The sequence below is a fragment of the Camelus dromedarius genome, chromosome 7 (assembly GCF_036321535.1).
Source record: "Camelus dromedarius isolate mCamDro1 chromosome 7, mCamDro1.pat, whole genome shotgun sequence".
In the NCBI taxonomy this organism is placed as follows: Eukaryota; Metazoa; Chordata; class Mammalia; order Artiodactyla; family Camelidae; genus Camelus; species Camelus dromedarius.
In genome coordinates this window covers 73,967,247-73,993,910 of record NC_087442.1, presented here as the reverse complement: position 1 = coordinate 73,993,910, position 26,664 = coordinate 73,967,247, and the positions used below count along the sequence as shown (strand labels likewise).

Here is a 26,664-nt window from a genome sequence, read left to right as displayed (position 1 = left end):
ATATAATCTTTCGAGGTTTACTTTTATTTAATCATAAAATGGAGATACCTGTTTTGCAAGATTTTGAAAATTAAATGAGCTAATATATGTGAAACACTTGATACATTGCCTGGCTTTTGAGACTTGCCCCCACAAGAAAGGTTGCTGCAATTGTTCAACTAAGTTAAACAGGTGACTTTTTTCAATTTTCCTTTTTTTTTTTTTTTGTATTTTTGTTTGTTTTTTTAAGGGGGGTGTTTAGGTTTTTATTAATTTTAATAGAGGTACTGGGGATTGAACCCAGGACCTCATGAATGGTAAGCACATGCTCTACCACTGAGCTGTATGTACCCTTCCCTCCCTAAACAGGTATACTTTTTAAGAAATAGAATTCTCAAATAGAGTAAGGAAAGCCAGAAAATGGCAAACAAACAAAACCTTAAAAGGAAGCAATAGGATGTGTAGGTAACAGGCAGAGTTGAATAAAGAATCGAATCATTGCAACCACATACAAAAAAGAAGGGAAAAGATGAGGAGAGAGCTTCACATTCTTAATTTTTTTCCTGAAAAAAGTAGGTCAGACTCATTAAACTAGATAGGCAAATAAATAGGATTTTACTATTTTAAATGACAAAAACGATCACTGAAAGTGGGTATTCTGTACTGTGAATTAAGTGTATAGGGAAAGGGACTTGTTCTGTGAGATCTTTTAACGACTTTACTTATCCCTAAATTTCTTTTAACAGAGAAAAGCCATTGTACAGTTAATTGTACAATTATAGAGAAAGCTTTAATTGCAAGTAATCCTGAGAGATAGAGCAGGTTAATTTAACTATACAGATTTCCTAAGTAGTGATTTGATAAATCATCACATTTCCTATCTACCTATCTACCTTTTGGGCACTGAATGTCTAAATGTACCATAGGGTGAAAAATAAACATACCTTCTTCCAAAATCTGTTACTTCTCTTGTGTCCCCTATTCTAATGAATGGCTCTTCTGGTGTTCAAGCCAAGAATCGTGGAGCATCCTTACTCTTTTACTCTCCATACCTTTCATGTTTGGTCAAGCAGTATATGGTCATTCTACTAGTTATCTTTCTTTCAATCATGTCCTATCTCAACACCCACCCTCAATTAAAAAAAAAATGCTTTTTGCTACTGACTTATTTCATCTCCTCATCATTTCTTCCTGAGATTTTTGTCATTAGTCTCTTTACTTTTAATTTATCCTCATATTAACCAATTCTTCACATAGCTTCTTCCTAAAATGATTTTGCTGAAATACTAACATAACCATATCAAACTTATTTCCTTTGTGCCTGCACATGACAGTTAATAAATGATCTCTCCATGTATGTTAAACTTAAGACAATATTAAGTGACTAGCTTATTTATGCCTGGAATTTTCTTTGTGGGAAAGATTTTAATAATAAATTCAATTTCTTTAATAGACAACAGTTTATTTATTTATTTTTGAGTGAGCATGATCGTTTCTATCTTTCAAGGAATTTGTGAGTTTAATCTAACTTGTTAAATTCATTGCCATAAAATTGTTGAGAATATTCCTTTACTGTCTTTTTACTATCTGTAAAATCAATGTCCCTTCTCTCATTCCTGTTAATTTGTGTATTTTCTCATTTTTTTCCTGTTCAGTCTGACTAAGATGTTTGTCTGTTTCATTGGTATTCTTAAAGAAGCAGCTTTTGGTTTTCTTTGATTTTCTGTTCCCAATTTCAGTGATTTCTGTTTTTTAATTCCATTCTGCTGTTTACTTTGTGTTTTATTTGCTCTTGATTAGTTACAATCTAAAAATGGAAATTTCGTTCATTAATTTATTATCTTCTGATATAAATGTTTAATACTGTAAAATTCCTCTCTAAATAATGTTTTGGCTGCATCTCACAAATGTTGATGTGTCATATTTTCATTTGTACTCAGTTCAGAATTCCCTGCTGAGTTTTACTTTGTGATTTCTTCTTTGAACTTATTCGTTATTTAAAGGTATGTACGCAAGTTTTCCAATGCTTGGGGATTTTTCAGATACTGTTTTCTGATTTACTTTCACTGAGGTCAAAGAACATACATTGCGTGAATAGAGTCATTTTAAATTTATTGAGACTTGTTTTATGGCCCATAATATGTATCTGTTTTGTAAATGATTTATATGCACCTGAAAAGAATGTTGTGTGGAGTGTTCTTTAAATGTCAGTGAGATAAAGTTGATTGATAGAATTGTTCAAGTCTTTTCTATCCTTACAGATTTTATGTCTATGTGTACTAACAATTTTTGAGAGAAGTGTGTTGAAATCTCTGACTATAGTTTTGGACCTGCCAATTTCTCCTTACAGTCTATCAGTATGGCTTCATATATTTTAAAGTTCTGTTACTAGATACATGCATATTTAGGTTTGTTCTGATCTCTCGATGGTTGGATCTCTTTGTCTTTGTGAAATGGCCTTCTGGTAATACACTTTGCTATGAAATCTACTTTGTCGGTATTGCCACTCCAGCTTTCTTTTCATTAGTGTTAGCATGGTATGTCTTTTTCCATTTTTAAACTTTTTACCTATTTGTTTGTTTGAATTGGATTTCAGTAGATAGCATATAGTTGGGTCTTGCCTTTTTAAAATCCAGTCTCTTAATCTCTGCCTTTTAATTTAGACCATTTGCACTTAATGTGATGATTGATTTTGTTGTGTTTAAATCTTCCATCTTTCAATTTCTTTTTTTGTCCCATCTGTTCTTTGTTCGTTTTTCTTTTTTTGTATTATTTGACTGTTTTTTTGTGACTCTGTCTCCTTTATTGGCTTATTTATTATCTATAGCTCTTTTTAAAATTTCCTTGTTTGTCGTGGTTATAAACATCTTTAGCTTATCACATCTACTTTTGAGTAAAACATCACTTCTCCTATCATATAAGAACCTTATAACAGTATATTTCCATTTTCCCTTCTCGTCCTTTGTGCTATTGTCGTACATTTTAGTTCTACATATGTTAAAGATCCCACAATGTATATTTAGTTTTTTTAGCTTTAAATAGTCAGTTATCTTTTAAAGGAATTTAAAAATAAGTTTTAGTGAAAGGGCTCTTAAATTTACTCACATGTTTACCATTATCAAGGCTTTTTATTCCTTTGGAGTTATTTTTCCATCTAGTATCATTTTCCTTCTTCCTGAAGGACGACTTCTGGTATTTATTGTAATGCTGAACTACTGCTGATGAATTTTTTCTGCTTTTGTATGTTTGGAAAAAATCTATTTTTGACTTTAGTTTTGAAATATATTTTTGTTGGGTATAGAATTCTAAATTGACAGTTCTTTTTTTCTTTCAGAACTTTTATGATACTGTTCAACTGTCTTGTGCATTTTTTCAACATGAAATCTACTGTTATCCTTATTTCTTTATACTGAAAGTCTTTATTTCCTCTGGGTGCTTTTAAGATGATTTCTTTACCATCAGTTTTAAGCATTTTAATTATGATGTACTTTGGTGTAATTTTCTGTTACTTTTATGTGGAATTCATTGAGTTTCTTGGTTTATAGATTTATCATTTTCATCAAATTTAGAAAAAAATTTGTTCATTGTTTCTTCAGATAGTTTTTCTATGTTTCTTCACCCTTCTCATTCTGGTACTCCAGTTACACTTAAATTTGGCCACTTGATATTGTCCTACAGCTATCCGATTCTGTTTACTTTTTTAAATCTTTTTTTCCACTTCTTGTTTTAATATGAATAATGTCTCTTTCTCTGTCCTCAAGATTACTAACCTTTTCTTCTTTTTAGTTTCTGATCTGCTGTTAATTCATCCAGTATATTTTTCTTGTTAGACATTTTATTTTTCATCTCTAGAAGTTTGATTTGAGTCTTATCTATATCTTACATGTCTCTCTTTTACATACTCATGCTTTCTTCTACTTTCTTGAGTACAGTTGACTCTTGAATAGTGTGGGGTTTAGAGGCACTGACCATCAACATAGTCAAAAATCTGTGTATAACTTTATAATCAACCCTCTGTATCCACAGTTCTGCACCTGCGAATTCAACCAATCACAGATCATGTAATACTGTAGTATATTTTTATTGAGAAAAAAACTGTGTAAGTGGTACTGCGCAGTTCAAACTTGTATCGTTCAAGGGTCAACTGTATATATGGAGCTTCTACTTACTGAGTTTTTTAAAATTGTGGTAAAAAAAATACATAACATAAAATTTACCATCTTAATCATTTCAAAGTATTCAGTTCAGTAGTATTAAGTACATTAACATTGTTGTGAAACAGCTCTCCAGAACTTTTTCATCTTGCAAATCTGAAATTCTGTACCTATTAAACAACAACTGCTCTTTACTCCTTCCATACCCAGGCAGTCATTCTTCCGCTTTCTGTCTCTATGAATTTGGCTATGCTAGGTACCTCATATAAATGGAATAATAAAGCATTGGTCTTTTTGTGACTGGCTTATTTCACTTAGTGTAATGTCCTCAAGATTCATCCATGTTGTAGTGTGTGACAGGATTTTCTTCAAGGCTGAATAATACTCTATTATGTATTCTTAATCATTCATCCATTGGAGGATATTTGGGTTGCGTTCATCTCTTGGCTATTGTGAGTAGTGCTTCTGTGAACATGGGTATGCAAATATCTCTTCAAGTCTGTGCTTTCACTTCTTTTGGCTATACACCCAGAAATGAGATTGCTGGATCATATGGTATTTCTATTTTTAATTTTTTGAGGAATCTCCATATTCTTTTCCATAGTGATTGTGCCATTTCACCATTGCACCAGCAGTGCACAAAGGTTCCAATTTTTCCACATCATTGTCAACACTTGTAATTGTCTATTTTGTTGATAGTAGCCATCCTAATGGGTATAAAGTGATATATCATTATGGCTTTAATTTGCATTTCCCTGGTGATTAGTCATGTTGAGCATCTTTTCATATGCTTGCTGATTATTTGTATATGATCTTTGGAGAAATGTTTTTTCATGTCTTTTGTCCATATTTTAATTGAGGTACTTAATGTTGCATTGTTAAATTCTATTGTTAAATTGTAAGAGTTCCTTATATATTCTGAATATTAACCTCATAACAGATATATAGTTTGCACATATTTTCTCCCATTCCATAGGTTGCCTTTTCACTTTATTGATTGTATCCACTGATGCATAAAAGTTTTTAAGTTTGATATAGTCTCATTTGTGTATTTTTGCTTTTGTTGCGTGTGCGGTAGGTATCATTGCCAAAGAAATCATTGCTATGAAGTTCAATGTCATGAAATTTTCCTCCTAAATTTTCTCCTAGTAGTTTTATAGTTTTAGATCTTACTTTTTAGGTCTTTAATCAACTTTGAGTTAATTCTTGTATATGGTGTAAGATAAGGGTTCACCTTCATTTTTTTGCATGCAATATCTAGTTTTCCCAGCACAAGTTCTTGAAGAGTCTGTCCTTTGCCCCGTTGAGTGGTCTTAGCATTCTTGTCAAAGATCATTTGACTGTATATGCAGGGGTTTATTTCTGGACTCTTGTTCCATTGGTCTGTTTGTCTCTCTTTATGCCAGTACTACACTGTTTTGATTAACATAGCTTTGTAATATATTTTGAAATCAGAAAGTGTAACTCCTCTAATCTGTTTTTCTTTTTAAAAATTATTTTGGCTATTTCAGGCCCCTCAGGATCCCATGTGAATTTCAGGATGGATGTTTCTTTTTCTGCAAAAAATGCCATTGGAATTTTGATAAAGAGTGCATTGGATCTGTAGATTGGTTTGAGTATGGACATCTTAATAATATTACATTTTCCAATGTATGAAATGGATTTATTTCCATTTGTGTATGTATGTATAATGTTTTGTATATACTAGCTGTTTTAATCCTATCACTTTTGTCATTTCTGGGCCCATTTCTTGTATCTGATTTTTCTCCTCATTATGGATCACATTTTCCTTTCTCTTTTGGAGGCCTGCTAATTTTTGTTTGGATGCCAGACACTGTGAACTTTATTGTTTGGAGCTCACTTTTCTTTACATTCTTCTGAATATTTGGGGCTTTGTTTTGGGACACTGTTTGGAACACAGGTAAGTTAGAAACAATCTTCCAAGTCATGCTTTTTAAGCTTTGTTAGGTGAGATCTCAGCATCCTTTAGTACAAGGCTAATTTAACCTTCATCCTGGGGCTATCCTTCTGAATATTCTATCTGTTACCCATTACTGCAGAATTTCTCTACTCTGGCTATGAACTCTTAACGTCCCTGTGTGAACTTTGGTAATTGTTATGTCTGGCTCTTTTCTGGTGGTTGTATCCCTGGCTTCAGGTAGTTTCTCTACATACACGTGTTGATCAGTACTCAACTGAAGGCCTAGGGGAGTCCTCTGCAAAGCTCCAGAGCGCTCTTTGTACTGCTTTCTCTTCTCTAGTATTTTGTCCTGTGAACTCCAGTTGCCTTCATGTCCTTGAACACTCAAATCTGTCTTGTCAGCTTGGGAAGTCTGTCAGTCAGGCTCAGGTTTTCTCCTCCTAGCACTGTGTCCTGGAAACTCTACAGGCGGTACACTTGGGAAATCACAGGGCTCACTTTTTTGTTTCCTCTTTCAGAGATTACTGTCTTGCACTGTCTGTTGTCTAGTGTCTAAAAGTATTTCACACATTTTGTCCATTTTTTCGGTTTTAAAGGTGGGAGGATCAATCTAGTCCCTGACATTCCTCATGGCTGGAAGTAGAAACCTCTGTATATTAAGCTTTAAAATAATACTTTAAATGTAAAATACATAAAGTACCATTTTTAGTATTGTTTTAAGTTCCACAATTTTAGAATGTACTATCTTTGCATGGCAAGAACAAAAGTATACCATATGTTTTGACTGGATAAATGTGTTTATATTCAGCTTTCTCAGCATTCCTGTTTCACTTGAAACAAATGTAGGAATGTTGATGAATTAAAAAGTGAGCAACTAATTGCATTTTCTTCTTCTTTTTTTTTAACATTTTTTTTTATTGAGTTATAGTCATTCTACAATGTTGTGTCAAACATTTTCTTCTTTTATAAACCCAGTTCTCATTGTCAAAAAATGAGTGTGGAAAACATGATTAGATTAATACTAGGGTAAATTAATGAGAAGTGTTCATTTTTCTAACAATGTAATAATTCAGATTTTATCATCATTGGAAAGTATTTGCAACAAAGACTAAAAATACTGCTATGATCCAAAGATCTTTTATATTTTGAGCAGTCAGTGTAACTTAGAAATAATATGTGTTAAGGAGTGTTAAAAAAAATCTCTGTACAGGAAATGGGTTTAAGATGTTAGAAGAGTATGTCTAAAAAATCTGTCTCCTCATTGATCATAGGCAATTGAAATGGCCTTTGTCTTTTGATGGAGGTGAATTACGTAAATTGGTAAAATTAAAACACAGGTCAGTTTCCTTGTGTCTATCTGGTACTTCTCTTCCACTGCAACCACACTAATGAGAAGATAAACTTAATACACATAAAGCCTGCCTTTTATAATTAAGTTGATAGTGTATGTATAGAAAATTAATATGAGAAAGGAGGTATTTTAAAACTGAGTTAAAGCTTATTATCGTTATTTTCTTTTTTTTATTGACATAATCTCACACTTTAAAGAAAAATTGCAGGAATAGTATGAAGAATTCCTGTGTACTGTTCACTGAGATTAATCAGATATTAACATTTTTCTACATTTGCTTTATCTTTATTTTTATCTTTATATACAGATACATATATAATACTTTTCCCTGACTCATTTGAGTCTTTATACTCCTTCACTTTTATGTACCTGTGTTTTATTTCCTAAAAACAAGGTCATTCTCCTACATAAACACAGTACAATGATCAAAAATCAGGAAATTAACATTGATGCAATACTATTATCTTATCTACAGATATTATTCACATTTCACCAAATGTTGCAAAACTGTCCATTATAGTGCAAGAAAACCTAGGATCACATGCTCCATTTAGTTGTCATGTCTCTTTAATTTCCTTTAACCTGAAACAGTTCTATAGCCTACATTTATATTTTATGATGATTAACTTTTAAGTGTTGAGGCCAGTTATGTTGTTGAACGTCCTTCAATTTTAGTTTGGTTGGTTTTTTCTCAGGTTACTGTTAGGAGTACCACAGACATAATTTTGCATTCTTTCTAGCACATTATATCAAGAAGTAAATGCTGCAATTTTTCCTATTAATAATGATAACTTTGATCATTTAGTGAAAGTGGTTTTTCCAATTTTATCCACAGTTAAGCCATTATTTTACTCTTTGTAACTAATAAGTACCTTGTGGAGTGATACTTTAATTATATGAATATCCTGGTACTCTCAGACTTACACATTAGCTTTAATATCTATTGATGATTCTTGCAGAAATCAATTATCGAGATAGTTGCTTAAAGTTCTCATCACAAGGGAAAAAACTCTTAATTTTGTGAAGTGATGGATATTAGCAAAATTTTTGTTATATATATGTAGATCAAATCATTATGTTATACTGCTTAAACTTATGCAGTATTATTTGTCAATTATATCTTAATAAAATTGAGGGAAAAAAGAGTTGCCAAGTAGTGATTTTTTTTTTACTTTTCACTAATTTCTTCTGTTTATTAGCTGGCTTCCTACTATAAAGAAGGCGCCCCTCTCATTTATTTATCCATATCAGTATAGACTGATTTTTTTTCATAAACAACAAACATTTCTCACAGTTCTGGAGGTTTGTTTGATTCTTATTTTATTCTTTTGGTAATGTCCCTATAACTCTTTGAGCACTTTCTTAATTTCCGACCCAACAAGATGTTCCAGGATCACCTTGTACTTATTCTGTGCCAGCCCTGGAATCGGACATTTCTCTAAGGAACCTTGCTTTCTTTTACTGTAGAGGGCTATTTAGACATTTGGTTGCTAGGTGTGCCTACTGCTGCTGAGGAATCATTGCTACTAGGCCATCTCATTGGACATAGCTGAGTGCATTGTATATATATGAGTGTGGATGTGTGTAAATACCTTTATTTTTAGAAAGGATTATTGAGTTAACCATTGTCATGGCTGCTAAAAATAAAAAAAGGTGAATATATTCTTAGGCTGCATGACCAAGTGATTATGGCCCTATTAATAGAATTTATGAGTCCACTGTGTTTTGCATTCTTCAGACAGATTATTTGTTGACCAAGTAGATTCCATGGAATTATGTAGATATTACCTGGTGGGGAAGATGATCTGGATAGTGAGGAGTCTGAAGGCAAATTATATGAAGAACAATTTGAAGGAGCTAGGAATATTTAATTTGGCAAAAGAAAAGATTAACAATAGCATATACTTATTTTATTTGAAGGCAGAAGGTGTGGTAAATTTATTCTGTGCAGATTTTGAGTATATAATTATTACAGGTGATTGGAATTTAAGAGAGACATAAATTTATCTCTACATAAGGAAAATTTTGAGGCAAGCTTTCTTCTAATGGAGTAAGCTGCCTTGAAAACCTCAAACTCAGTTATTACCTCTCTTTAGTCAGAGGAGAAATTTGCCCATTTTTATGTAATTTACGCCGTGAGAAGTTAGAATTACTTGAAATATGTCTTAAGTATGCTGTATTTAGTGGCTTAGTTAATTGTATGTCTCATGAGATGCATCATGAGGAAAGGATTCTGTTCTAAATAAGTGTAAGAAATAGTGTGTACATAGTCTCCTCTTGGATATTTATAATGCACAGCAACATAGTACAAGCTCTGATAAGTCCTCAAGTAAGAAGACTTGTTTGACTTTTTCTAATCTAGTGGATTTAGGGGACAGGTTAGACTACAGATGTAATCTACGTATATAGTAGTCATTGTAGACAGATGGTATTTAAAACAAGATATTTTGACATGATTACCAAGGGACTGAGTGAAGGCAGAGAAGCTGTCCCAGGACCAAGCTCAGGGAGAAGAGGAGAGCCAGCAAGGAAACAGGAGTAGCCACAAAGTTAGGAGCAAACCCAAGAGAGTGGTTTCCTAGAAGCTAAGTGAATAGTGTTCCAAGAGGAGGGCGCATAATCAACTGCTGATAAGATGAGCAATTGAGACCTGATCATTGGATTTAGCAACCTGAAGTCATTGGTGTCCTTAAAGACAGCTTTCAGTGGAGTGTGTGGAATAAAGGCATGATTGGATTGAAGGGAAGAAGTCGAGAAATTGGAGGAGATAGGAAAATTTTGCTGTGAAGGGGAGAAGAGAAATGGAATAGTTGCATTTCTTAAGCACATATTGTGTGTATTACAGAGTCATTCCTTGGTACCCACAGGGATTGGTTCCAGGACCCCCCACTGTGGGTACCAAAATCTGTAGATAAAGTCTCTGATATAAAATGGCATACATAGTACTGTGTAGTTGAAGAGATTAGGCAATAATGAAAAGAATGAACTGTACATAGTTGAGCTGATAATCCTGGTTAAATAATAGTTATACTATGTTTAGAAAGTACTTTCCTCTGTGATACAGATTTGAATGGGCTAGAAATTGAAATATTGGTTTCCTGACTTATAGAAAATTCCCTTAGAAGAATGTTTAAGTATAGGGGCTGTTAAATTGTGCTGCATTACTGAATTTCCTGGCAGTTTAGGCCAGTTGGCTTGGTAGTTAGTAGTAATATGAAGCAAGGTCCCCAAACTTTGTTTTTATTAACTCTGATGACCTGGATGTATTAATAATGATATTACATGAAATATATTTGTTGACCAATCATATGTTTATCATTTTAAAAATGACTCAATTTTCAAGAATAGTTCACTAAGAAGTTACCTGGTATATTTAAAGCCATACATCCTAATTTTAAATTAGCCACTATAACTGTGGGAGAAGAAAACCCAGGAACACAATTTGGTTCTTATTTCTAATTCAGCATTAACCCTCTATCTACCAACTTAGAACTAATTCTAATCCCATTCCTTATATGTATATGCTTTTGCTGTAGTTTCACTTATGTATTGGAAGAGAGTAAAGTTGTTAGATGCCTGTGTTTAGTCTACCATTTATTTTCCTGGTAGTTTGAAATATTTAAATCTTAAATTACTCTTTAAGAATTTAAGTCACTTGAACACCATGGCTTATATGTTCTTGCAGTTTAATTTCCTGTGACCATCTGGGCCTAGAAGAATCCAAAGTAACTTGTCAAATAGGTCAGAGCAAGGAGAAGGTTACTTTAAATAGTGGATGTATCACCAGGACTAGGAGGCAAGCATGAAAGTATCCTTGGTAACCTACATGGCAAGGTTGTGGGATGTGTATATGGATGGCAGATTGCAGAGGGCAGGTAAGAGGTCATGTGTGGAAGAAGGTAGAGATGATGAATGCTACTGATTATAAAAGCAATAAATCTGTGATCAGGTTGTAAAAGAAGGGCCTTTTGTATTATCTGATTAAACCCTTTTCTTAGGCAATAGGAAATCATTAGAGATTTTTAAAAAGGAGAGAAACATGATGAGGTCAGTATTTTAGAAAGATAAATGGTGAAAGTGAAGAAATAATGAGAGACTGTTAGAGTAGCCCTGGGAATAGATGATACGGGCTTGCACCAGATCTGTGGTAATGGGGCCAGGTAGGGGTTATATGAGAGTTGTTTTGGCAGTGTGACAAATAGACTATATTAATTAATTCCTTCATATTTATTGAGTGGTTCCTATGTACCAGGTATAGAATTGATGGTGATGGGAAAGAGAAGGATGCAAGAAAGATTCTAGTTTTCCTTGCTTGAGTAGCAAATTGAGTAGTCTTAGAAGAGTAGATTTGAGGAGGACAGATGAATTTTAGTTTTATTTTCCTTGGAGGTAGTTGTAACAGGTTCACAGAAGATCTTAAACTTGGTCCTGTATTTTCAATTTAGTATCCTGCATTTATAAAAGGAATTGAAACTCAGTGTCTTCTCTTTACTTCCTTTTGTTAGAAATAACAGAAGTAAAAGTGCAGCTGTTGTTAGTTTAGAATCCTATCTTAGAATATTTAAATTTTGCTTTTCAGTTGAGTCAGTAATTTAAAAGATTATCATTAGAACTTAAAAAATAAATGTTAAAAAAGTAACTTTAGGGATTTACAAGTAAAAATGAAGTAGAATCACAGAATTTTCCTTCACTGAAACCCAGTGAAAGAAAGAAAAAGTGGGTATGGGGGAGGAGAGGGCAAAAAATGGAATAGAAGTGGACAAAAAAGAAGTATGTGCAACCTAATGCCAACTACTTTAAAAAACTGAAGCCAAGGAAAGAATGGAAGATACTGGGTGTGTATGTCAAGGCTTATAATTCCAGCCCCATATCTCAGAAGCCAGACTAAGGAAAGATGAGGCCTGTAGTACATGAAGTATTCTCACTAATGCTCTTCATGGAAGCAGATCTAAGAGATGAGTAGGGAACAAAAAGTGAAGGAAAAAATCCTTGAGAAGACCCTACATACTAATACTGTGCCCCACACAGTCAGGGAGCATTGCAATTTTGAAATGTAGTCTGATTAGGGGCAAGAGCCAAAGCCCATGAAGGTAGGATAGCCCTTTGACTTGGGGAATGGATCCTGGTGCAGGACACTTAATGACATTTCAGCAGTGGCTGTACTAAGTTCGAATTTAGCTCTTGCTCCAGTTCCTGCATCTTTAGGTTGTAGAAAAATAGATTAAAAGCAGTATCCAGTTGTCAAACTGAAGTTTGTGTTTGTGTGTATGCTTGCATATGTGTGCACAGAAATAATGGTCCCAGCTTGGGTAAGAAGGGTGTTGAGGTTGTTGAGGAGAACCTACTGGTTATCAGAATAAGTAGGAAATCAGGATAGCACTCCCCATGTTAAACATGATCAAGATTTTTGAAAAAATGACATGGCAACTCTACAAATATGCTACAGGAAAGAAATGAATGAAAAGACTGTAAGACTATCCTACCTGAGAATAACTTGTATCCCTGGAATAGACTCCAACAAGTGAAATAGAAAAAGATTTCAGAAATATAATACTAAAATTTATGTAATAAGTACATTTGAAGGTTGAAAGGCACTAAACACCAAGAAAAAATTTGTGAAATTATTAAAATTGACTATACCCTGATTCGTTACTAACTTCAGAAATAAGGAGAGAATTATTTTGGCATCTTGGCCAAAAAGAAAACCTGACCGATATAAGGGTGGAAATCTAGCTGACTGCAAACTTCTCAGTTACATATGATTTCAAAATTCCAGTGGAACAATGTTTATAAACTTTTGATGGCAAAAAAAGTGAACCAGAAGTATTATATACTGCAGTATCAGATTTGATTTCGCTGCTAATAACAGTGGCTGAAACTATAAGGATTTATAATCTTGGATACAAGAAGTATGGAGGTGTAGGCAGTCCAGAACTGGCTTCACTAGGCAACCCAGGTTCCTTCCTGTCTATGAATACACCTGGCTTCTGGTCTTAAGGTCATTGTCCATAGTGAATGCTGGAGCTTTGGCCATTAAAACAGCATTCCAGGGAGCAGGAATGGGAAGAGGGGAAAGAACAAAGGGCTTTCTCCATCTGAGTCTGATTCTTTTAAGGGGCCTAATTTGGAAGTTCCAGCTGACACTTCTGTTTGTATCTGGACCAGAACATAGCCACAGCCACACATAGATTAGGAAAGGCATTACTTTGGGCAACATTGTGCCCTGCAATCTCTGGTGATTTTTTTTTTTTTTTTTTTTTTTACACAGGTCCTCTTCTTTATCAACCATTTCTTCTCATTTCACCTTGATTTCTGTCTCCTCTACTCCATTTAAATTGCTCCTCTCAACGTCATTTCTAACCCCTGTTTGTTGAATCCGGTGATCTCTTAGCTGCCTATCAGTCCTTTGTAAAAAGACTCTCCTTTCTTGGATTCTATGACATCAAACTCACCTCCTTTCTTTCTATTCATTTTCTGTTCTTGGCCTCCCTTATTTCATTTCCCTGAGAAGTAGTAGACTTGGGGCTGAACCATTTTTTTTTTCTAATTATACTCTTCTTAGTTGATATGTCAGTCACATAATTTTATTAAAGTCATCTATGAAAGGCACAGATGTTAAGTATACTTTAGTTTTCACAAATGAATATACCTAGGTAACTCACGTCTGATTTTAAATATTTACTATGAGTTCATGGCTTCCAAACTCATATCTCCATCCCTCATCTTTTTCTTGAGCTTCAGACTCATATGTCTAACTACATGCCTTCTTTATGTCTAGTAGGTATTGTTCCTTAACAGATCTAAAACTAATTTTTTGTATTTACTCTCATAAACCATTTTTTAAATGTAGATCCATCTAGAAAATGGTTCCAATCCAAAACCTAGACTCCTCTTCTCAATCTCTCCCCCAGCCTGCCCCATCCTAGTCCATTCCCAGATCTGGCTGATTTTACCTACAAATAAAACTCAGAACTGCCCACTTACTGCCGTATCTGCTACTTGCACCTGACCCCAATATGTTGTCATCTTGTATATGGGACTAAGACTTTCTTAACTAGCCTAACTGCTTCTGCTCTGAACTCTTCAGTCCCAGTCCTTTCTCTGTGCAGCTCTCAGAGTGCTCTTTGCAAATTAGATCATCACTGCTTGTATGGAATCACTTCATTGCCTTCCTGTCTTTATAATAAAATTATTTGCTCTGGTGCCTCTGACCCTGTAGCTCCTACCTCCCTTTCATACTTCATCTTGAACCACTGTCATCTGTATCCATTACACTTGTGTCACACTGGCTTCCTTTCTGTTACTTAAAAATTCTAAATTATTTCCCATCTTAAACTCTCTGTTTGCTGTTACCTCTGCTCAAGATGTCCTCCCTCAGTTTTTAGCCTAGCTGGCTGTTCTCATACTTCAGATCTCAATTCACATGTCTACTCAAAGAGGACTTCTTTGGCCATCTTTTCCAAAAGTATCCCACTCTATCCAATTATATCCCCTTGTTTAATTCCTTCATAGCAACACAAAATTATCTTATTTGTTGTTCATTTTCAATCTTCTCTCGACATTGTAAGTTTCATCAGGACGGAGACCTTGTTTCTTGTTCACTGTTACATCCTCAGTGCCTACAACAGTGCAATAGTAAGTGCTGAGTAAATAAATATTTTATTAAATGATCAGATACTAGCTGAACCATCTCTAAAATAATATTTTTCAAATTTTATTTGTAGTATTTTTGCTGAGGTATAGTTAGCAGTTTTGAGTCTCTAAATTCATTTTGAAGATCTGTTAAATCTTTAAACCATTTGAATATCATTTTGTGTATTATTACTTTAATATAGAGTACGTGAAACACTTATTTAGTTAATGTTTTTACTTGAGGCCACTAATAACATATCCATATATGAGTGAGGTCTGAATGATTGATAGTAAAAATTTCTTGTGAGTAAATGAGAAATTTAAACCATTTAGGTCATATTTCATTATTGATTTTTTCCAAGTGGCACAACAGTCAAAACAAGAAGCACTCACCCAGTACACTATCAATTAAGTATTTAAAGGATCTTTTGTATTAAAAAAAAACCCCAAATGAAAGCTACTAGTAGAGATTTTGTTCACACGGGCTAGTTAAGTATGTGCGAAAATTAAAAAATTTGCTTTAAAGGACGTACTGAGTGAGTTTGTTGTACACATCAGGAAGTTCCACAGAGGGTTTTGTGGGTATTAAGATTACAACTCTTGGGATTCTCTTAGATTACGTAACAGTACAACATGTTTCTGTCAATACAGATTTAAAGGGAAGTTACTTGCCTATAATTTTTCTTAAAGTAGGTGTTATCCTCTAGCCCAAAATACACAGACTATTTGTATTAACAATTTATAGGTCATATTATTAGAGAATAGCATCTCTGACACTAGTAGGTTTCCTTCTGTCAATACCGCACTCCCTGTACCAGAATTTCACTTGTTTCCTAACTTCGGTATCAGTATGAAAAAATTTGATTTGAATCTTAGCGTTTATTACCTTTTCAAAGTTATATTTAACTTCAGCGTTTAAGAATAGAGAGACTAGACTTGGCAGGTTTGACGTTTACTCCATTTCAGTGTACTTTAGGGGTCTGCAAATTGTTGTATATTGATTCATTGAGTGATATGTGAATAAATAAACCAGCCGTGTTAATTATACTTCACAATATTTTTGTACCTTTTACTATTAGGAAAGTATGTTTTTGTGTTTATTTGCACGTTGGGGTAGTGCAGGAGTTGGACAGCTAGAATTTTAAATTCTAGCTTGCCAGCTGAAAATTGTCGCTCACCATCTGGCACTACAAAAATGAAGTCACTAGCCACTGCAGTCACTGACCTTCAACACACCCTGAAAGGAGTTCAGGGTGGAGATCAGGAATGAGGCACTCTGTGTTCTCAGAAAAACTGGCAGTACAGGCCTTCAGATAGTTAGATATTTTCCGAAGATTTTATGAGCTCAGTTTCTCGTATCTTCTCATATCTAGAAAAGCACTAAAATCACTGACGGAGACATCTGCTCCTTGTGACTAGCCTCAACCTTCTTGTGACTTGAAACAACTTTCTGCCAAAATGTGTACTTCACTGTAATCACATGTATACTGACCACCCCTCCTCCCTCTTCTGAACAGTTCCTCAGAGCTCTCTGAAAGACTGTCTTCTGGGCTATAGTCCTCATTTTGCCCCAATAAAACTTAAGTCATTACTCTAACATGGTACATTTTTCCTTCAGTTGACAGGCCCTTAAATTCATTCATCTGTGATGGTGCTTTGGTTGGCAGCTGTTTAATTTGGCTTGTAAACATTTGTGTTTCATATATACAAAAAGCTATACGAGAGTTCAGAGATAATAAAGACATTGGACTGCTCTCAAAGAACTTATGGAGTAGGGGCACATACAGACAAGTATTTAAAGGTCTGCAAAACAGAACATACTAAGTGTAATGGGAATGCAGAACAGGGCGAGAAATATTTAATGGAAAAATTAGGAAGAAACTTACAGAGAAACTGAAATTTAGGAGGCTTTCTTGAAATCTTCCTTGTTTTGGAAAGAAAAGTTAATTTTGGCATTAAGGTAGAAAACTGTAGGAAGTGGAATGATTGAAACAGATGTATGAGAGGCTGGTGAGCAATAGTGTTGGGTAAGTAGGTGACTGTGAGATTTTAAAGGGTTTAAATACAATTCTAAGTGCGGTGAGAAATGTGGCACAGGTTGTTGAATAGCATAATGATGAGATCAGGGCCAGAGGAGATTTACATAAACTACCTTTTAAAAATAACATTTTCCATCTTGTCTAACAGTTTCTACTATGTTAAATTCCATATATATCACTGATTTAACTAATGTTAATGTTTCTGGGTGTGTTAGTAAAGCAATTCAGAGGAACTGCTATACATTATTGGAATTGTTACTTGTTTAATCTTTACTGAGTTTGGACTATTTGGCTAAGATGGCAGTGGTGAGAAACTAAGGCCCAGAGAACTCAGTAACTAATTCAGAAGCATGGAGCTCTTAGTGTCAGAACTTGGATCTAGAACCCAATTCTTCTGATGCTTAGTCATTGCTTTTTCTGTGCTGTACTTCCTCTTCCGCATGTTATAATGTGCTGGGTACTTAGCGAGGCACAAAGGAAGAAAGATGCCTCTTTTTTCCTTAAGAGTGTTTACATATGAATCAATGACATGTGTGGCTATACTGCTTTGTATTTTTATTTAAATACCAGATTTATTAGTACAAGTCAATGCTGGAAGAGACATCAAGCTTCAAAATATTTTAGTCCAAATGAACACTTAGAGGAAACTTCATTTTAGAGGAAGTAGGGTCTGAACTGATCTAGAAGGATGGATGAGCGGAGAAAAGGAATGGGAATTACAGCACAAGCAAAGTGTCTGACAGAGGTGGGCATAAATTATTTTCTGAGCCTAGAAAGAGTCATGCTGGAACAGGGAAATCTGTTTCATGAAAATCAAAGAAGTACGTTGTAACATTATATAGTATTTGATACTTTTTTTTCCTAACTTAGGGAGTGGTTAAAACCTTGATGATTTCTTTGGCTCTATCTGTACAAAGAATATCTGCTGGTCATTACTGTATTTGATAGTAAGATTCTATAACAGCAGACTTAACATACTATCTCTTTGTGTCATCTTTTCCCTCCATCCTGGTTTTTGGCATCATAAATTCAGTTTGTGTAGACCTTGACATAGTAAAGAATAATTTCAGATGTTTTGACTAGGTATGATGATTAAAGCAGCATCAAGGAGAGAATGAGCTGAGAGTAACTGCTTATGGCAATATTTAAATGTTATGCCTGCAGTTAGCTGTGTGTTTTCAGAATTGTATTATTTTCATATTTTAATACCATCTTTCTATCAACTCATTCGATCAAAAAAGATTAAGATCTTCTGTTTAAGGTACTCAATAAGCTTAATATTCTACTTTTTCCTGTAAATTAACTTTAGTGTCATAATCTAGTATTAAAAGTTACTTAACATGAACTATCATGGTAATAGAGGTTATGAACCTGTATTCCTCAACTGTCAGAATCAAAGAAGCTGGAAAAGCTTTAGAAATAATCTTTATTATTCATGAAATCATTTGTTGATTTATTATTTCTTGTTTATTATGTTCATGTGTCTTTGAGAATACTTTGTCACGTGTCTGATTCAGAAATCCATCTTAGCATGTTGTAAAACCTGTTTTAAAAATAGATATGAGCCACTCAGTGTCACTGAAATGAAAGGTAGTTGACACAATGGAAAAACTGTTAAATGAATTTATAGAGCAGAACTTACCATTACCTGAAGAAAGGTTGTTTCTTTTTTAAACGAAATTAATTGAAGTTGTATTTATGTAGATCCAAATGAATATAATTAAAATATTTAGAATATTTTATATGCCTACTTTACTGTTACAGCTGATCTTTGAAATTTATTTCTAAGTGTACCTTGGTGTAAACCAAAGTATATAAAAAAGGCTTTCAGATCATTTTATTTGAACCAGGTAATGTTTTTCTCACTTCCATTAAAGCCTTTTCTTAAAAAAAAAATTGCTATTTATATGTGACCATATAAATGTTTCCCAGATATATTAACTATCTCATATATTTAATAGATAAGGTGAATAAAAAAATCCTTTCACACTCTGCATATGAAATGCATATTATCTACAGCCCTGTGGGATTAGGGAGGAAGATCTTTATTTTGGTAGATAATCTGGAATTTTCACCAGTAAAGATTGGGTGAGGTTAAAGGGCAGTAAAGTATATTTTCAGTATAAATAACATGTATGTAGCTAAGAGTAAAACTTTTTGAAATTTTTTTGCATCCCTTTTCTACATCCTTAAAACCTTTCTTCTGTTTCCTTTCCTGAACCTAGGTATTAATGTGTTAGAAAATGTGGATGCTATAAAAGATAAGATAAATTCCTGTCTACAGAGGGTTTACAAGCTAGCAACCAGAATTACTTTTTTTTTTAATTAACAATTTTTATTTAAGTATAGTTGATGTAAAATATTATATGTTACAGGTGTACAATATAGTGATTAACAATTTTAAAAGTTATACTCTATTTATAATAAAATATTGGAAAGAAAAAAGTAAAGGACAGTAAAGTAAAAAATTGATATTCTCATACTTTTTGTAGCATCTTTTGTAGTTTGCACTTGGCAAGGTGGGGACGGGAGTGGGGAGAAGGAGTTAACCAGTTTGGAAAACATGCACAATTGTCTTGACAGACAATTATAATGAAGGTGTAATGCTGTAATAAATAATCCTCTGGCAGAATTAAGGGAAAGCCTTTAGAATGAAATGTGATTAAAATTAATGTGTTACCCCTAGAGGCCTCAAGGACAGAAAAACAAAAATGGGAGTTTTTAAGTCAGTAAGGTCAAGTTTCCCAAAAAACCCTGGTGAAAGAAATGAAGGTAGCCACATCTGAGTGAGAAACTTCAGAGGAGGTGAACTTTGAAATCTTTAATCCATGTGTATGTAGTTGAGAATTGACATTGCTAACCTAATAATAATCAGTTAGCTATTTTTATTTTAAATGTCAACAAGAACTCATTGCATGTATTTCTTCTCTAAACTTTGCCATGTTAAAAAAAGGAAATATAAGCACTTAGCAGTTCCTGGATGGAGAATTTTTAAATATAAAAGTTACTAATAAAATAATTATAATTAAACATCTGTATGTACTCGAGTTTGGTAAATTTCAGGTATATTATTTATCAGTCACAAAAATCTTACAAGGGAAAAATAGGTACTCTTATTTTATAAGTGAAAGAAACTAAATCATAGCGATTAAGAGACTTCTTCAATATTACATATTAGTGAAGCTAATATTTAACTCTGTGTTCCTCTTTCCATGATGCTAGGGAATTTATAAGGATTTTCAAAACATAGTTTTCTTGAATTTGATCAGATAAAGATGGAATCAGTACCCTAGGAAAGGTAATAAAATAATCTGATCTATAACACTGACAAAAATACAGGCATTAAGTAAATGCTGCCTTAAATTTTAGAAGTTGATCTGAATATTTGAACTTGCTGGTAATTTCATTATATTTGAATCCTAAAATGCTCCCAAGAATGGTATATAAAACTTTTGATACTTTGTTTACTCTGGGAAACTCTGTAGTATTAGCAACTCTGCATTTGCAGTTCTGCATGTGTTTAGGATCGTCTCAGCAGGGTGCTTTACTCCTAGAATTTCCTTGAGATCTATTTTTCGGCCTTAGATGATCCTAATCTGCAGTGAGTTCTAGGGCCAGTATCTGCCTTTGAACCTGTGTAGGCTCATCCTTAACACCCTCCTAGACGTGCTCTCCATGCTGATGTGGTACTATGACTAGAAAAGTATTCCAGAATTAACTGGGATCAGTCTGGAGTTAATTCTCTCTAGGGCTAAGGAACCATTAAGTTTAGTAAGATGCTTATGAAATAGCCTGTAGAAAATTTCTAAATATTAACAAACTGTGATATGTGGAAAGTCCTTAATATTAATTATTCCTTTGTAAATAATTCTGATATTGGCTTAGTATTTAGCATACATTAATTAGGTTTCTCCAGGTATTTGATTTTAGTTCAACTTTGTGTTTACTGAGTATTAGGGAAAATTAAATATGATTATAAATTTTGGCACTCTATCAAGCTATCCTTTAGCAACAGTAATTGACACTACTTCCTAGACAGAAACTAAAATTGATCTGTTACTGAATGAATGGATTGATTCCTATCATATGTGAATTTATAAATGAAAAATTTCCAGTATACCCTGGAAAATTTTGAAATTTATTTAAAAGACTTAAAAAAAACAATTTAATTGTAAGAAAATTCAAGTGTTCTTTTCACGTAGAAAGATCATTCTTTTGTTGTGGCAACTGATTTTTGTTTACGTAAGAGAACCTGTTGCTAAAATAGTAATGAGGAAGAGTGTAATATAAGTATAGTCATACACCCCTTGCTCTGCAAGTAACTAGAGTGCTGTGTATGCATGTTGTTCAGTCTCCTTTTAGAAGGTGGAAGTAAAGTCGTTTGTATGTTTTTCTCTCCTGCACAGCCTAAAATGACGAATGTGTGATTTCAGTGGAATAAATGGCGTCCAAAGTCACAGATGCTATAGTTTGGTATCAAAAGAAGGTAAGTTGATAGGCAAAGTTTTTAACATTTTAAATGTTTTTATTCTAAAAATGCATGCTTTTTTTCATTTGATGAATTTATGTATATCTAAAATAGTGACACGTAGATTTCAGGATCTTTTGAGTGGACAGGAAAGAATATTTTGGTTCTCCTTGTGCTAACTTTACTTCTAAGTAAATTAGAAAGGTGATGCTTAAAAATATTTTTTCTCTACTTTTTACTCCATATTGTCAAAGTAGCTGAATTAGTTTCAGTTATAATATAAACCAAATTTCCAGAATTATGGATATAATCAGCATTTTATGAAAGTATTAAATTTTTTCTTACATTTCTTTTAAAAGAAAGCTAGGTTAGCAGAGCTATTATTTTATAACTATTTTATATCAAGGGAAAATACAGTTTTAATCTGTTTCTTGTAAGTTACAATTCAACAGCTGAATCTTTTCAGTAAAATAATCCTTTGGAGACTGTATTTTCCAAACTGAAATATTAAAATGTTTATTTTGATGTTTCAGGAATAGTTATCATAAGTACTTAACTAGAAGTGTCAGACTACATTTCAAAATAAGGTTTACCAGTACAATGTTTTCTTATAAAAGTACAGGTTCTGATTCCTTTTGGAAAATACAGTAAACTGTTTACCCTGAAGAGTGTTGTTTACAATCTTTAAACTGTATTGTTATATGTGGTGTCTTAAATTTTTAGTGTATGTAGTGAGTTATGTTTGTTTTCACATTTTAAAACATTTTTGATGCCTTATTCATTAGGTCTCTACTAAAAAAGATAATTATATATTTAAAGCTTCTCCTAAGTATGGGAAAATCAGACAGTTTTACAATTTAGTTGAATAGGAAATAAGTGGTAAGTAGAACACTTTAAAGATTACAAACCTAAGAATACAGTCTGACTTTGGATTTGTTATTTTCTGGGTAGAACATACCACAGATATACAATATCACATTTTTTATGTAAAGTGCTGAATTGGAAGTAGGATTCTACATTAGTGTCATCTTTACTTTTAAATTTCCAGTCAGCTTAAAAGAAAACTGAATTAAAGAAAACTAAATTTTTTTCTGTATTGATCTTTGAAAGCTTTTCTCTTAATTTATACTTATGAGAGTTAATAATGTTTATTAAACATTTTGTCTATTTGGCTTGTTACATTGAACATTTCAAACTTCTATAAAAATCATTTGTGGAATATACTAGATTGACTGACCATTTTGAAATCGAGGAGTTTGAAATATTATACCCACATTCAGTTAGCACAGTTAACACCCTTCTTATCTGAGGATCATTTACCTAGCTGCTTTGGATATGTGCAACACCCACCCCTGCAAAATAAATATATATTTATATCTGAATCACTGTGCTGTACACCAGAAACTAATACAACACTGTAAATCAACTATACTTCAATTAAAAAAAATTCTCCAGAGCAGTCATAACAAATTGTATCTAGCAAATGTAATCACATATTTTATGTTAATCACCAGAACCATTAACCAGATTTGATTTGCTCTAGTTTTCTCTTTTGCTTTTAAATTTAATTTTCTTGAAGTACATGTGAATACTTTGAAAGATGCATTAGTACTTCAAAGCTTATTGGAAAAAAAAAAACCTTCCCTCAATACTACCTTTTCCTATTTTTACCCAACCTTTGAGTTCTGATCGCTGGGGGCAGTCATTTGAAATTCCCTATGGCTCAGTGGTTCTCAAACCAAAGTTCTGCTACTCTTTGTCTCCGGTAGGTAGTTGGAGAGGGTGGGTTGCAAATATAGGGTGTGAAGTTTTGGTTTTCGTAACTAACTTTCAGGGGAATACTGACATTTGTGGGTAGGAATCACAGATACTAAATGTCATGCCGTATTCTAAATTAGTGTTGGCAAACTTTTTCTATAAAGGGCCAGATAGTACGTAGTTTAGGCTTTCAGGGCCATAGATCTCTGAAAACTATTCAACTCTGCTGTTAGACTACAAACCCGGCCATAGATAATGTGTAAATGAATGGCATGGCTGTGTTTCAGTAAAACTTAATTTACAGAAACAAGTAATGGGCTAGATTTGGCCCACAGGCCTTAGTTTGCTGACCTTTGCTCTAACATAGCCTCATATTCCAAAGAATTGTCCTGCTCAAAATGGACTATGCCCTGTTAAATCACACTTTTATTTTTAATGATATTTACTTAATTTTTTTATGCATCTTTTCCTTGCCTTTTCTTTTTTTCTTGGTAAAGGATTTATTTTCAGAAGACAGTATCAGGCGTCAGGAGCCCAAGTTATAAAAATGCAGAAGAAATAAAGTTATAACAACCAAAATCAGTGACCAGATATCCCATACCTTATACCATAATCTCCTCTCTGCTGTCCCTGCTAGTTTCATGCAGAAACAGGGCAAGAGGAAACAAGAAGAGAGGAAAGGATTATGTAAAATCTGGGTCTCTGCGGGCAACATTGAGGTTTAAGATGATTGTTAACCCTTTGCAACAGAACAGTTAATTGTCACTGAATAGTTGTATAGCAACCTGAGTGGTAAATGTTGTTTAGAATCTATTCAGCTGTCTCCAGAAAGTATTGGGCAAGGGGCCCTCACCTTTTCTTGATTATTTCATTGTAGATGTTATTTGTTGATTTCTGACTATTTGATGAAGATTTGGCTTTTATATGATCACTCTCCAATCCCCTTCCCCCACCCTCCCATGACTACAAATTTTGGTTAAATCAGTATTCAGGGCTCATGTTTGTGGATGCATAGTTTAGAGCTCCATCTTGTAATGTACTGTGATAATATTCCCTGTCTGTGCAACAGTTTTTCTGGTTTTCCAAAGTCTCTGACAGAACTATAGAACTTTTGTTGTAGTCAGTCACGTTCAGGCATTTTACTAGTTTCTTTTTCTTCTTTCTTGGGAATGACCCTCCTGGAACTCTGTCCCCCTGCTACATTCTGGATGAATTGCTCTCAAGTCGTGCCTCTTATCTGCCATCTTGGTACTTTGTTTTATCATCAGCCTGAGAGTTCCTTTCACTGCTCTTAGGTCTTACAGATTTCTTTTTTTCTTAAATTTATGCTTATTAAAAAAAATCCTTTCAGGAATGCTTATGTTTCAGTGAAAAGAAGGCTTGAGTACTGAAGCTGATGATTGCTGATTATTTGACCATGGGAAAATAACTTCATTTCCTTGAGTCTTATTTATCACTTCCTGTATTAACTAGATAATGATTCTCAGCCTCTTTTCAACCATGCATCTCTTTGAAATTGTGATTCCAGGTTCTTCTTTTCAGTAAAGCATAATGTACAAACACAAAATTTCACATCTGATTTGAACCCCAGGTGAAGAAGTTCTGGATTAGGTGACTTAAAAACTTTTAATATTCTTTGATTTTGTGACTATCATTCAGTAGTATCCACTTCATACTAGGAGGTATCACTATAAATAAAAACTAAGGAATTTCAACTTCATTATCTTGAATATTTGTTTGTTTGGTTGTAACTCACTTTAGAGTCAGCTTTCCCACTGGAAAATGGTGACATTTTCATATTTTTAAGTACTGAGCACCCCTCTGAAGAGAGGCTTCTTAAATAGGAGCAGGAGGTTCTATGGTTTCAAAGATAATTAATACACCATGTATTCTTTTTTTAAAAAAAGTAATGACCAGTAGGATTCTATTTTAAGTATGCAGATCAAATTATGAGAGAGTGAGGCTGTATTTTCAGGAGATGAATATGTTTAAGAGAAGGGTGTTCCAAATATAACCCCAAATTTTAAAGGGAAAAAAGGCACTAGCAACACTGTATGCAAATAGTACAATAGCGAACTTAGCTTATAGAACTGAGGAAGAACTATATAATACAGATCTTGGTTATTGCCTTTATGCAGTCAGTAGCCAGCAAGAAAATCCAAATGAGTGTGTTTAGTAGCTTCTAAATATGAGCCAACAATAGAATTCAGTTAGTAATTTAAATGAGAAACTAGCCCGAATAACATGAACTTGATTTATAACTGCTGTCAACTATCAGTAGTTGGGAACTTTAAATTCTCTACCTTTTTAGTAAAGTTCAGTTGTGTGTGTGTGTGTGTGTGTGTGTATGTATGTGTATGTGTGTGTGTATGTGTATGTATGTATACTAAGTACTTTGGTAGGGCGTTTTAGAAGAGTAATTTGTCCAAGGTCTCACAGATAGTTAAGAAGTATTAAGTCTCAGCTTTCAACTTCAAAAACCTGTGCTATTATTTACTGTTAAGATTTTCTTTCCTGTATCAGTCATGATTCTTTTGTGAGTAAGACAAATCCAACTCAGACTCTTTAGTAAAACCAGAGACATTTATTGGCTTTGAAGCTAAACCATGGAAATTGGTGAAGCTTACCTTGACTGAATCCCAAGATGAGAACACCATCAGATGTGTCTGTCTGCCTCTTTTTCCTTCCCTGCTTTCCTTGAGTTGGCTTATTTCTTCATACCATGGAAAACTTTCCATGCTGTAGGAACATGCCTTGAAGCATCTCCACACTCCTGTTCTTTGAGCTCCTTAAGATGAAAGGATGTGTGGAGGACTGGAATACAGTGGGTTTCCTACCCAAACTATTCCTGACCTTTTTTGCTGTTGGAAGAACTTCTACTTTGTCGGGGAATTCATTGTCCTCCACAGAGCCTTATGTTCAAGGAGCATGTATCTCCTCTCAGAGTGGGTGAATCCTGATTAGTCTAAGCCAGTCATGGAATTCTATTTCCCTTGCCAGTGATTGGATTAAAAAGGGGGCACATACTCCATTTCTGGCTAATAAGACATGAAAGCTTCTGGGACAAGTCTTCCATCTCTTAAAAAGAGACCCAACAATAATAATAGTGAAAGTTATGTAACATTTACTATATGCCAGGTATTTTCTAAGTGCTTTACATATATTAACTAATTTAACACAGGTAAATGAATGAAATGAAATAGAGGATCTGTTTCCTCTCTCTGGACATGAGTGGATGAAGCTCTGCTCCCTGAGGCTGTTGTAGTGAACTTGCTCCCTATAAGAGAGCTAGCCAGTAGGCTGAAGCTGGCAGAGCTGAAATATGGAAAGAACCTGAGTTTGTCAGGAGTTTTTGAACCATG

At 33.8% G+C, this 26,664-nt stretch overlaps 1 protein-coding gene across 12 annotated transcripts in view; it reads left to right on the top strand.

Annotated features, from left to right (window-relative positions):
* PHTF2 (putative homeodomain transcription factor 2) overlaps window positions 1–26,664 on the top strand; it is a 178,213-nt gene that overhangs the window by 3,886 nt on the left and 147,663 nt on the right. For all 12 annotated transcript variants that reach the window (XM_064487643.1, XM_064487651.1, XM_031454768.2 and 9 more), the window contains exon 2: window positions 21,483–21,562. In XM_064487643.1, the coding sequence (XP_064343713.1) occupies window positions 21,518–21,562 (45 nt within the window). In that variant the 5' untranslated portion in view covers window positions 21,483–21,517. The remainder of the gene's footprint in view (window positions 1–21,482; window positions 21,563–26,664) is intronic.